The sequence below is a fragment of the Rhinichthys klamathensis genome, unplaced genomic scaffold (genome assembly GCF_029890125.1).
Source record: "Rhinichthys klamathensis goyatoka isolate OS25496 unplaced genomic scaffold, OSU_Roscu_1.1 h1tg000303l_1, whole genome shotgun sequence".
In the NCBI taxonomy this organism is placed as follows: Eukaryota; Metazoa; Chordata; class Actinopteri; order Cypriniformes; family Leuciscidae; genus Rhinichthys; species Rhinichthys klamathensis.
In genome coordinates, this window is record NW_026606822.1 from 4,314,983 (window position 1) to 4,329,148 (window position 14,166).

The 14,166-nt window shown below is 39.0% G+C and overlaps 1 protein-coding gene across 5 annotated transcripts in view; it reads left to right on the forward strand.

Annotated features, from left to right (window-relative positions):
- Positions 1 to 7,272: 7,272 nt before the first annotated feature.
- Positions 7,273 to 14,166, forward strand: part of nav1b (neuron navigator 1b) — an 87,497-nt gene continuing 80,603 nt past the window's right edge. For 4 of the 5 annotated variants that reach the window (XM_056270405.1, XM_056270406.1, XM_056270408.1 and 1 more), the window contains exons 1-2: positions 7,273 to 8,038; positions 13,287 to 13,389. In XM_056270405.1, the coding sequence (XP_056126380.1) occupies positions 7,408 to 8,038; positions 13,287 to 13,389 (734 nt within the window). In that variant the 5' untranslated portion in view covers positions 7,273 to 7,407. The remainder of the gene's footprint in view (positions 8,039 to 13,286; positions 13,390 to 14,166) is intronic. The other variant, XM_056270410.1, reaches the window with a different exon arrangement.

Genomic DNA, 14,166 nt, shown 5'->3' on the forward strand with positions numbered 1-14,166 from the left:
GAGTAATGGGAACGTCATCTGGGAAACGTCAGCTGGCATTCAAAGGGACTTTCATAAGCAGCGTATGAAAATGCAGGCTCGTGGTGATGGAGACAGAGGGAGGATAGCATCCAAAGCCCAGATCGGTGTCACAGACACGTGTCCTGAAGGCAGTGGGTCTCCACGGATGGCACATGTGGCTCCTTTCAGATTCAGGTGAGATTCTTCATTGTTTGCGTTTGGTTTATGTTGGACATATGTTGCCGATATTTAATTGTGCGTGCTCAATTTCTCTATTTTTATCATTTAAATGACTGTGCCATCCTCTGATGCTCACTTGAAGTTCAACTGTCATGCTAATAATTTAATAACACTAGCATATCTTAAGTTAAAAGATATATAAATGTTATATATAATGTACAGAATGTATAATGCTGTGAAGCAAAATAGTAAAGAGTTCTTATGTAAATAGTATTTTTTTAGGCTTACTTTATAGGTTTATACTTATAATTGTAAATCATTTTTGGTTTATTGTATTGGTCAGAATTTTAATTTTGGTTCATCAAAGTAAAAAAAAAAAATGTCAATGTGATTTTTAAGACATAAAATGTATATATGTGTATATATATAGCCTTTATTAAACTTATGTTAAATGCGAGTAATCTTTTTTAAAGCTATATATATATACTGTATAATATAACTGTAACTGTATTGGTAATATTGTCTCATTTGTATTTTGTACCTGTATTTATATATTTTTGAAACATCTGAGACACAATTGATGCTGAAATAAGGTCTCATCCTTTAAGTTAATATGCTATAAACACTAAAAACGGGTTGACCTTTGGTGCGTCCCTCTGTCTCCTCAGGCTGCAGGTTCGAGAGGACACTGAAGCGTCTCTGGAGGATCTGAGTGATTGTTCCTCAGACTCTATGGAAATGTGCTGTGAGGATTTGAGTGAGTCTCTGCTAAAATATTCAATATTCATGAATGCTACGGCTGCGTCTGAAGCCGCATACTCTTTTGAGCAGGTACTTACACTACCGTTCAAAAGTTTGGGGTCGGTACGATTTTAAATACTTTTAAAAGAATTCTCTTCTGCTAACCATGGCTGCGCTTATTTGATTAAAAATACAACAAAAATCAGTTATAGTATTAAATATTATTCCAGTGTAAATCAGCTGTTTTCTGTGAGAATATATAGTAAAGTGTAATTTATTCCTGTGATCAAAGCTGAATTTTCAGCATCACCAGTGTCAGTGTCTTCAGTGTCAAATGATCCTTCACAAATCAGTATAATATGAGGATTTGATGCTCAAGAAACATTTATTATTATTATCAATGTTGAAACAGTTGTTGGTCTGTCAGTTGTACAGTTTTTTTTTTTTTTTTAGGATTCTTTGATGAATAGGAAGTTCAAAAGACTTTTGTAACATTATAAATGTCTTTACTGTCACTTTCGATCAAATTAATTATTCCTTGATAAATAAAAGTATTGATTTTTTTCCTCCAAAAAATAAAAATAAAATTCTCACTGACCCCAAACTTTTGAACGGTAGTGTATATTGAATAAGTGATTACTTCACGACCGCTAAAATGTATGAATGTAATGTAGGCGTACTATATTCACCATGTTGTTGTCATTATCATGTGACCTACCAGCATCAGTCGCGTCGCTTCACTGGGTGTTTCTCAAAACCAAGAATGCAAAGAACGGACTTGTGTTCTTGGGGAGAACGCTCTTGCTAGTTGTTCTTGGAAGAATGAACTCACAAGGTGACGAGCACACAGAACGCTGCTGACAGTTTGAGACGATGTGTTCTTGCTGGTATTGCGCAATAATTCCCCCGCACAGACACCGTCTGCAGTACCCAAACATAACGAGAATTATTGACGATAACAGCCAGGCTGCAATGGTCTCTTGACTGTGGGGAAAAACGAGTCTGTGAGCAAACTGGCCGGTTGGCTCGATAGCTAACGTTACACCCACAGGCGCTTATGGAGATTCTCACTTCCGAAAACGTTTGAGCACATTTTCGATTAGCCATACATTTTCGTAAAATGCCAATATTTGAAATCTACACAGTTGATTTCTCGCATCAAATGTTCTCAGAAGTGAATTTAGTGATGAAATAGTGTACGTAATTGTAGAAAAACGAAATACTGTATTGACCTGCCTCTCCTTCCTCGAATGCCGAATTGAATGCTGGGATATTTCTCCCGTCAAGTTCACACAAGTTACCAGCCGATGCATCCTCGGTAAAATGGGCGTGTCAAGAACACATCCGGGATTTTTAACTGTTCTTGCCAAAATGCAAACTTGTGTATTGGGACAGTACTTGGGCCACAAAAGATGACGTTTCACAAGAACACAAGGACACAAGTACAGACAAGAACACAGATTGAGAAAGGCCCACTGTCATTCACAAATCCTCTCCCGTGGCATCATGGGATAGCAAAGTGTCCAAACTGTCCATCAAATGCACACTTCAGAATCTCGCCAGAAGAAAGGTCATCCGGGTACTTTCAGCATACTCTTTTATGAGTGCTGTGAATTCAGACATACTTCTTTTGTCACATACTGTTTTTAACAAGAACTACACTCACCTAAAGGATTATTAGGAACACCTGTTCAATTTCTCATTAATGCAATTATCTAATCAACCAATCACATGGCAGTTGCTTCAATGTATTTAGGGGTGTGGTCCTGGTCAAGACAATCTCCTGAACTCCAAGCTGAATGTCAGAATGGGAAAGAAAGGGGATTTAAGCAATTTTGAGCGTGGCATGGTTGTTGGTGCCAGACGGGCCGGTCTGAGTATTTCACAATCTGCTCAGTTACTGGGATTTTCACGCACAACCATTTCTAGGGTTTACAAAGAATGGTGTGAAAAGGGAAAAACATCCAGTATGCGGCAGTCCTGTGGGCGAAAATGCCTTGTTGATGCTAGAGGTCAGAGGAGAATGGGCCGACTGATTCAAGCTGATAGAAGAGCAACTTTGACTGAAATAACCACTCGTTACAACCGAGGTATGCAGCAAAGCATTTGTGAAGCCACAACACGCACAACCTTGAGGCGGATGGGCTACAACAGCAGAAGACCCCACCGGGTACCACTCATCTCCACTACAAATAGGAAAAAGGGGCTACAATTTGCAAGAGCTCACCAAAATTGGACAGTTGAAGACTGGAAAAATGTTGCCTGGTCTGATGAGTCTCGATTTCTGTTGAGACATTCAGATGGTAGAGTCAGAATTTGGCGTAAACAGAATGAGAACATGGATCCATCATGCCTTGTTACCACTGTGCAGGCTGGTGGTGGTGGTGTAATGGTGTGGGGGATGTTTTCTTGGCACACTTTAGGCCCCTTAGTGCCAATTGGGCATCGTTTAAATGCCACGGCCTACCTGAGCATTGTTTCTGACCATGTCCATCCCTTTATGGCCACCATATACCCATCCTCTGATGGCTACTTCCAGCAGGATAATGCACCATGTCACAAAGCTCGAATCATTTCAAATTGGTTTCTTGAACATGACAATGAGTTCACTGTACTAAAATGGCCCCCACAGTCACCAGATTTCAACCCAATAGAGCATCTTTGGGATGTGGTGGAACGGGAGCTTCGTGCCCTGGATGTGCATCCCACAAATCTCCATCAACTGCAAGATGCTATCCTATCAATATGGGCCAACATTTCTAAAGAATGCTTTCAGCACCTTGTTGAATCAATGCCACGTAGAATTAAGGCAGTTCTGAAGGCGAAAGGGGGTCAAACACAGTATTAGTATGGTGTTCCTAATAATCCTTTAGGTGAGTGTATAAGAAGATGCTGGTGTTTTAAATTATGAATGCTAGTCCATGTGAGGAGATTCGTGGCTTTGCTGATGTATGTTCTCAATGTCTGAACTCTGAAGCTATTTTCAAATAGATTTTAGCCGACCACACGGCTCTATATAGACCATCTCAGTGAAATACTGAAATTCTGAGCTAGTCTTATTACAGATATTTTCATATATGAGAATAATGTGCAACAATATAAGTCTTTACAGAGGGTGTTCACATGTTTTACATTAACATACAGCAGATGTGCAGCGGAGACATAAGATTTATTTTCTGTCACTCAGTAATTCTTCAGAGGGGTGTGATTTTAATGTAAGAATGATGGCACGTGAACAAACAAACAAACAGACAAGCACAGCCATATGTTCCCACATCCGCACACAAACACTGAACGAAACGCGCGCACATGTGAGTAATACATCAGTGTGGGGTAATGGCAGCAGCTGACCAGCTACAGATGCCAGCAACCCATGGGATGTTCTCATGTCTGCAAACATCTGCACTGCTGGCCAACCACAGTCTCCGGATGGGATCCAGATGTTTGGAGAACCTTTGGCTTTCTCTAGAGAGAGGGCGGTAGTCACACCAGAATGTGTGTGTTCATATTTTATCAAGAGAAAACGGCGAGGTCTCTCACCTAATACGTGTCAAAATCCGGCGGTGTTTTGTGTAAGCGTTGGACCACAGTGATATATAATGTACATAAGAATATATCTCATGGAAGAAAAGAACAGATCTTTTTTTCTTTTTTTTTTTATATAGCAGTGAAATGTGGATACTTTTGAGCTCTCTATAAAATATCGAATTGTTTCTCTTAGACCTAACTTAGATTAATCGGATACCTTTCAGATCTTTATGTATACACAAAGATCTGAAAATTATCCAATTAATCTCTCAGTTTGGTGAGGTCTACATATATAAGATCTTATATATATATATACTTTTTAATATATCCCTTTTTAATATATCTTAGTTGTTTCTTTTAGACCTTATTGAGATTATTTTTAATGGTATTTTTGACTAATTTTTCTTAGACATAATTGAGATTAAATGGATCTCTTTTTATACCTTGCTTTTTAAAGATATTTTAATATCTTGTTTCTTTTAGACTTGATTACATTACATAAATACTTTTCAGGTCTTTGCAATTGACAATTGTAATTGATTGATTTTAAATTGACAACAAATAGAGACTTTTGCTGGGATTAAAAAAAATACAACTCAACGACATCTCAAATTGTGCTTGGATTTGCTAAGCAAATTAAATATCAGAAATCTCGGTATGAACTCAAACATCTCTCATTTCTCTTCTACATTTTTATAGCGCTATACTCATGCTGTATGACAACAATTGACAATAGTTTGACTATTTTTACCCCCTAAGAAATCTTAAGAGAAACATCTGAGGCGAAATTAAATTAAAACACTAAATGAAAGCTCCAATGAAAGAGCGATATATATTTTTTTGCCTTTTTTTCTAGAACTTGTTGACCTGCTTTTTATTGATGTAACTAAAATGAAGAACTTTTCAGTCTTTTTGTGACCACTGTGCAGTCCACAGGAAGTATGTTCTTCTTTTAACGATGTCAATGGAAAAAGCCTCTATAGAATGACACGGCCACTCATGACCAGTTCAAACAAAAGACCTCATTCTACTCAGAATTACCCCAGATGCCCCAGGACTAGCATGTGTTTGGCCAAGTGTGCCCACCCCCTGCAGGACAGCGCTGAGGTCTAGATTAAGTCATTGAACCAAACTGGTCAGTTGCATCAGACTGGTTCTGGGTGATTCGTTTAAGTCAGTGCCAGGTTCCTGTCAGGGCTCATTTGCGAGCCGGTAAAGACGAACAGAAAGTGTATTTGACGCTTGCTGTTACCTTATTCACGCTGGAGATGTGATGCTTTGTGCAGTGCCGTGTGGAGAGACACGGTCGTCCTAATGCGTGTTGTGATGTAGGTAGCAGCGTTGCTATGGTGACGGCTTCTCCAGCGAAGCATTGCGGAGAAGTCCATAGAGAGATGCGTATGGAATATCATGAACGATGATGCTAGGGATCATCTAAAAACAGCACGGCGGTTATATGAAGTGTAGATGGATGGGTTGAGGGAGGTGTGATGGCAAACATCTGGACTCTATTGATTTATTATTGGCCAAGTAAAAGATTTATTCCTACACTGCAAAAAAATAATATTCTTAATTTATTGGCTTGTTTGGTCTGTTTTCCAGTATAAATATCCTTGAAATAAGAACAATTTATTGGAGAAGCAAAATTGTTTTTAGAGAATATATCATTAGTATTTGTTTATTTTGTCTTGTTCCATTGGCAGTTTTTATTTTTTCACTTGAATGATAACATTACTAAATGTTTTTAATTTATTTTTTAAAGGTTTGCCGATTTAAGCAACATTTTGACCTTGAGATTTGGTTTGAGAGGTTGCACAGGTTAAGTTTGCTGATCAATATATCTGGATTATCTCCAGAACTGTATATAGCAAAACAATCCTCTTGTTAATCAATATCTTGTTTTGTTTTTCATCAAAACACATACTAATTATTGTTCTATACATAATACTATATACAAGTATTTAAAATGATTTAGAGAATGTATTTCGAATATAATTGATCTTTTTCTATTTTTTTGTATGTTGTGTAGAACTGAATAACTTATGTATTCTTAATGTTTGGGGGAAAGTATGATGATATTGCATTATTGTATTATAGTGATTAAAAATATGTACTACCATATCTTTGCAATAAAAGAGCAAATAGATACATGGATATAAATAGAAAATATACTTGTTAGGACTTTTTTTCTAGTTTTGTGTTGGATTTTTTTTTAGATAGTATTGCTTTATTATATTATACCACTAAAGGCAACCTATTACAAACGAGGGATGGATGGATGGATGGATGGATGGACGGACGGATGGATGGATGGACGGATGGATGGATGGACGGATAGATAGATAGATGGATGGATTGATTGCATTTCTTCTACAGGCACAAAGTGAATAGCTGTTTTATCGAATTTATTCAGCACTGGACACTGGAAGGGGGAGGGGAGAAACAATGTAGATGGAGAAATAATGTGTGTGAGAATACACTCTACGAGATACGGGATTCAGTTTACATTCTGGTGTTGCAATTTGTCATCTCCCCTAACAGATCACACTTTCTGCTGAGGCAGGAAGAGAAAGAGAGAGAGAGGGAGAGAGAGAGAGAGAGGGAGAAAGGGGGGAGGGACTGTTCCGTGCAGCACTGCTGTCATTTGGCTGCTGCACGGCTCAGCGGCAAGACGGTCTGGTGAAGGGAGGAGAGAAAACGAGTGAGTGAGAGAAAGAGGAGAGAGACAAGGGGAACCAGGGCGGCAGCAGCTGCAGCCTGACAGGAAGGCTGAGGGAGGGACGGCATTTTCTTCCCGTGCAAAGAGAGAACGAGCTGCACATTCAATCTCTCCTCCATGGTCTCGCTCTCTTCTCTCATTTGGTCCTAAATGCTCTCCAGTAGAGGAAGACGCTTGGGGGTCAAATAAAAGGAGAGAGACGGAGACAGAGAAAGGGGACGTCAAGGAAAGGTGCGGGCATGGCTGCCAAGAGGGGCAAGTCTGGCGTGCCACAAAGCGTGGCCCGGAGCGAGCTGAAGGTGTACCGCGTGGGAAGCACAGAGGGACGTATCCCGGTGCCGTCCAATCTCCGCAAGCAGAGGTCTCTGACCAACTTAGCCGTGCTGACAGATGCCGAGAAGAAGATGCAACTCTATGAGCCCAAATGGTGTGATGACATGAGCAAAGCTGCCTCAGGACACCTGAAGATGGGCAAGCCCAAACCCGCAGCCGGTGGAGGGGCTGTTGGTTCCCAACTCTCGCGCAACCTGTCCAAATCGGACCACTCCCTCTTCCAGGGCAAACCCAAGACGTTCACTCCACTTGCGGCACCTGGTGCTTTGGGAAAAAGCCAAAGTCGGATCCCTCGAGGCCCTTACGCGGAAGTAAAACCCCTGAGCAAGACATCCGACGACTGCAAGTCCGACGACGATATCCTTTCCAGCAAAGCCAAAGCGGGTGGGAAGAAACCTGCGGCTGGGAGCTCTGGAGACCCGGAGGCTAAAGGTCAAGGTGAGGAAGGTGGTGATAAACCCTTCCTCAAGGTGGACCCGGAGCTGGTGGTCACTGTTCTTGGTGACCTGGAGCAGTTGCTCTTCAGTCAAATGCTCGGTGAGTACGGTTGAAAACCTCTGCGACCAGTTTTCACGCCCACTTACTACCAGCTGCCATTGGCAGCAAGGCTGATGAATGGCGTGGATTGATTGGAAAAACTCCAACCACGCCATATTTGCACTTGGAGATCTCTCGAATGCATGTTGCATGTGATTATAAAGGTGGTCTCGGACAGCTGGACAATGCAGGGCTTTGTTCTGAGTAGCATGTGCATTGTGCATCCGCCCTCTCTCACACTTGTGGGGTAGAAATTGCGCTCATAGATTATTCCCCTTGGCGTATATCCAATATCGTTCAATGATTGAATGACAAAATGCTCTGGGGTGATGCTCGGCACACAGATCTGCTTTTCAACGCCTGTCTGGTGCTTGTGTGTCTCTCCGCCTGTGTGTGCTGGTGTTGCCACTCTTCTCTCATTTGTAATGAGGTAATGGCTGCTATCAGGGACGCTGGTAGTACGAGGCAAGGAAAAGGCTGTGGAATACAAAAAGGGGTCATAATGAATTCGGTTTTTAGTTTGTCATCAACCCTTTTGACTGTGTCTTGATCTGTAGACACTGATAAATGTTGTTGTCGAACACATGAACAAAAGCATGCAAGATCACCTGTCACACTGGATATGTATTTGTAGGGACGTGGGATGAAATGCAACTAGGCTTTCTAAGGGATAATTGTCAGTCTTTTCACATACTGTATTTGATTATAACCACCTTAGCTTGCTTATCTGGCTACATGCAGATCGCATGATATTCTATGAGGTATGCTTGTTATGGTTAGTGAATGTCCATTAGGCAATGTCAATGGCATTAATCAGGAAGTATGCTTGTTTCACTTAAAACAATATCCCATTCAGTTTGTGCCATCCTCTAAACACAGCATGCCCTGCATTTGTGCATCAGGATGACCTCTATTTCTACCGTTTCCAGAGCTCATCTGTTTGAATGACCAATTTGGGCCTGAATTCTTGCAATATTTTGCTTGGAATCTCATTTTCGATCCTCGTCCTCCTTGCATTGCATTGTTTAAGATGGTACAATTCAGTGGTGAGTTTAAAGTATAATAAGAGTAAACGAATGACCTAGATTAAACTCCTTATTAAAATGTATAGGTCATCTCTCCATAGCTATTGTACATGAATCCATACAGCATTCTGATCGGATTTATAATTTGAAAACAATCCCAAAAGATCCAAATGGACCCAGAAACAAAAAGAAAGAACAGAACCAAAAAAAAAAAAAGAAAAAGATCCTGTTGGAATTTCTTTATTTCTTCACACTGTATTCCCATTAGCATCCTTTTGGGATTGATTCCAAATTATAGTAGAAAATGCTTGCATTCTTGGATTTTTAGCATGCTTTCACATACAGAGTATAATTACAACCAACACTAGCGTGGTTGCAGAGCTTTTCTTCTCTAAATTTAGAAAGAAAACAATGTGGTATAGGGCAACTTTTTTTATGCAGGAACATTTAATCACAAGGTCTCTAAGAATAATTCATCGGATCTCTATATCAAAGTTCTTTCTTTTTATAATCATAATCACACATAGCAATGCTCATCTGTACTGCATAATAAACTTCCTTATAAGACGCTCTGTTGGACCGTATGTGGCACACTACTTCTGCTTACCACTCTTGGTCACAGGACTGAATTAGAGCTCAGAATGGAGTATTTCTCTCCTGGTTTCTATTGTACTGCACAGCTGGAGGAAGGTCCAAACCTCTGAGGGGGAAGGCTTAAAATATCAATTAAAGACAATAGTTTAACTCAACAATTTGAGTTGAGGAACAGTTATATGGAAACTTAAGGAATAAAGGGCTGAGGCCAAATTTGGCTTCTTTGTGACAGTCTATAGCAAGTTATGGCGGATATGTAAGCTTTTATGAGGGACTGTGATCATGTTTGTTTTCTTGACTGCGCTATTGGACTGATATCAATATCTAGAGAGGGTGACTGATATAGCTGACGTTACATTACATTTACTGTATAATAAGTCTTTTTGACTTGTTTTAATGTAAAATATCTTAAAATCCTTACAAAAAGATAAATATATCTGAGAGAGTATTTTGTCTTTCTGCACTAGCAGCTTTTTCACTCATTTTCAGTATAAACTGGTTAAAACAAGTTAAAAATACACTAAAATCCAATCTTTGAATCATTCTTATAGCATTTCTTCAAGTAAATGCATCTTGTTTTAAAGATTTTTGAATGTTTTAGCTAGAAAAACAATTTTAAATAATTATTATATCATCTGATTTTAATTTATGTAAGTATACACAACATTTACAAAACTGTTGGTAGAGTTTGGAACGAGAGCACTACCACTTTTTAGTGGGTTAAATATATTTTATTTCACACACACACACACATACAGTATATATATATTATATGCGTTTCATGAAAGAATCGAACGAATATTCACAAACAGCATCGCAAACTTACGTGGTTGGAACTATAGCTCTCAACCTGTAGTTAGAACCATAGTTTCTTGTTAAATAACGTGTACTTAAATAGATCATGCTCTTGGGCACATTAAGCAATCTAACATACAGTACATTCTATATCTTTCATTCTATTTCAATATTTAAACATTTTAATCTATATAGCCTATTTTAGTGTGTCAACACTACAATCAGGGCCAAATCTGAAGAGTGTGCATGTGTGTAAAATGCGCAAGGGAACTCAAGAGTATGACGTATGCGAGATCCCGCGATGAATCAATTATCAGTAAAGCAAAATGACATGGAACAAAAACCGTGAAGTAGTCATTAGTTGCCATGTTCGTTACAGCAGCATCTCTGAGTTCTCGAAAAGATTAATTAGTTATTCCTCCTCCACCTGCGTGTGAAGTCATTAAAGACAGTCCTTTATTGTTAAACCAATGTGGTTCAAATGACAGAGGTGAGACCATGTAACTACAGTTTCAGGAAACAGTCGCGACTAGTTGGTTATTCTCCAACGATGCATCGTTCTGTGGTTGTTAATCAGCGAGTTACAGTACATTGTTGTTGTACTGTGGTTGTTCTGTCTGTCATTAAACTGCACCAGTGCTCACATACTGTATGCAGCAGTGATGCACAAAATCTACACATGAAGCTGTGGTCCAGTCTGGCCTTTCAGATCAAAGCATGCGGGAAAAAGAGCATATATTAAAGTTTAATCTCCCATGGAGCTGGAGATTGCATTGGAGCATTGCACACTATTTTAGTTAGCAATGTAGAATATGAGGGTGTTTGTATACATAATGTAAATGTATCAATTAAAAAAAATTGTGCATGCTTGCTTTTTATTTAACCGGACAGTATAAAGTTAAGTTTTCAAGAGATTGTGTGGCAGTTTACAACTGCTTGTACAGAAAACAGTTTCTTGGGACTTTCATCCTTTGTTCTCATATAGGCGATGGAGTGATATGAGGTCTGGTTCTTATAATCTCATTGTTGGCATTTGGCTCAGTTAATGCTGCCTTTGGGGTTCATGTTGAAGACTGTTAGCTTTCACCTTTAGTGGCTTTGACGTAAATGAAAGTCTGTTGGCTACTTAAAAACAGAGACAAGCTCTTTGAAATAATAACTTCCTGTTTCTGTGGATGTCAGGACAAATCACAGGTGATGTTCAATTGTGTCATCTATGTGAGCACCACTGCCATACCTGTTTGCAGTGGTCACATGCGTACTTTGCAGTGAAAACGAGTGAAATACTGTCATCTTGTCTCCTCATTTACTATTTCCACCATGCAAGTCTGTCTAGTGATGTAATTAGCTAGAGTTAATACTCTCATGGGAATAGACTTGATTGACATGAGTTATCTGCTGTAGAGTAATGCTTGTAAACCACCTCTCGTCGTCTGTAAAGCAGTCCAGTCGTTAATAATGTCAGGGCAAGCGTCGGGCCTAACTGCACCATGGGATTGATTGGACATGCTGTTGACATGCTGACCGCCAGCCAAACGCAGGTTTTCAAGAAATTGTGTGGCAGTTTACAACAGCATTACTTTCTTGGGACTTTTTATTTTCTTAATGTAGGTGATGGAGTTAAATGATTATATCTGGTTGTTGGCATTTGTCTCATTTTATGCTGCCTTCAGGGTTAATATTGATGACTGTTGAAGACCTTTGAAGGCCTTGACGCGCAGTAAACTAAAGGCTGTTGGCTATTTAAAAACCAAGACAAGCTCTTTAAAAGTTTCAGTGGGAAGCTTGTCTTTATCAAACTTTTTCATGGGTCTTTAAATTCTCAATGCGATCGAGTACTTTTGCCATTAGCATCTTTGAATAATTGAGGAAATATTGGTGTAGAAACTTTTTGAGAAAGTCATCTTTTTGAAGATATAGTTGAAAAACTATTTTATGTTAGATAAATTTGGTTACACTTTATTTCGATGGTCCACTTTAGTCATTCTACTAACTATATGTAGCTTTGCAACTACATGTCAACTAGCAGTCATTAGAGTATTAGTAGACTGTCTGCTTAATATCTGCTAACACTTTATTGTGATGCTCCACCAACAGACTTTCTACTGACTGTAAATAACTTTGCAAGTACATGTCAACTTATTCTACTTACCCGAACCCTAACCTCTCTAATGAGAGTTAGTTGACACGCAGTTGCAAAGTTACTTATAGTTAGTGGAATGTAAACCATTGGAATAAAGTGTAACTGATCTTTTTTCTTTACATGAATACACCACCGTTCAAACGTTTAGGGTAGGTAAGATGTTATAAATGTTTTCGAAAGAAGTCTCTTATTCTCACCAAGACTCAAAAGTATAGGAAAAAATAGTAACATTGTGAAATATTATTATAATTTAAAGTAACTGTTTTCTAATGTAATATATTGTAAAATCAGCATCAATACTCCAGTCTTCAGTGTCACATGATCCTTCAGAAATCATTCTAATATGCTGATTTACTGCTCAAGAAACATTTATGATTATTATCAATGTTAAAAACAGTTGTGCTGCATGTAGAAACCGTAATATTTTGTCAGGATTCTGTGATTGATAGTAAAAAATGTCTTTACTGCTAATCCATTGAATGCATCCTTGCTGAATAAAAGTATTAATTTCCTTTTTAAAAAAGAGCTTACTTACTCCAAACTTTTGAACTGGGGTGTATATGCATTTACTGTATATGACATACAAGGAAAATCCTATGATTTGATGCTTGATTTAATACTGCTCCTTGATGGTAACATTGTTTTGCATACTCACTGTTCATTGTAATTTGGTTGCTAATTATGTGTGCAGATCCCGAGTCTCAAAGGAAACGGACGGTTCAGAATGTTCTGGATCTCAGACAGAACCTGGAGGAAACCATGTCCAGTCTGCGAGGGGCTCAGCTCAGCCAGAGGTGAGACTGAGAGAACCAGCGCATGTTTATGGCATGAAAAATCACAGCCAAACTAATTCACGAGGATGCAAACTGCTGCTTTTTCAATGAACCATGGGAGAAAGCACCACAATGTTCTTTGGAAACAATCTTCACACACATTTGTGCCACAAAGAGCATGAATATAAACAAGGCTTTATATTATACACAAACGATTACTTTTTCCACAACCATGCAGCCTCCCACGTCTTTTGGGAGAGTTTCCACTTCAGTCATTCAAACACCTGGCTGCCACATTCATAAATACACAATGAAACACTTTCCATCACCGAATAATAACAAAAACACACAGAAATCAGCTGCTCTCCAGGCTTTACAGACTCAGATGTACAAACATTAATTCACAACTAGAATATATATACAGTATATATAATTACATGCAGTTAAACAGGTGTACCGATAAAGTGGCCGATGAGTGTATGTATGTGTATGTGCATATGTACCTGTTCATCTGTTCAACATTAGCCCAAATATCTTATCAGCCAATCACATGGCAGCAGTTAGAGGTATTAAGGCATGTAGACATGAAGACAATTTGTTGAAGTTCAAACTGAGCATCAGAATGGGGAAGAAATGTGATTTAAGTGGCTTTGAATGTGGCATGGATGTTGTTGCCAGACGGGCTGGTCTGAGTATTTTAGAAATTGCTGATCTACAGGGATTTCCACACATAACCATCTCTAGGGTATACAGAGAATGGTCCGAAAAAAGAGAAAATATCCAGTGAGTGTCAGTTCT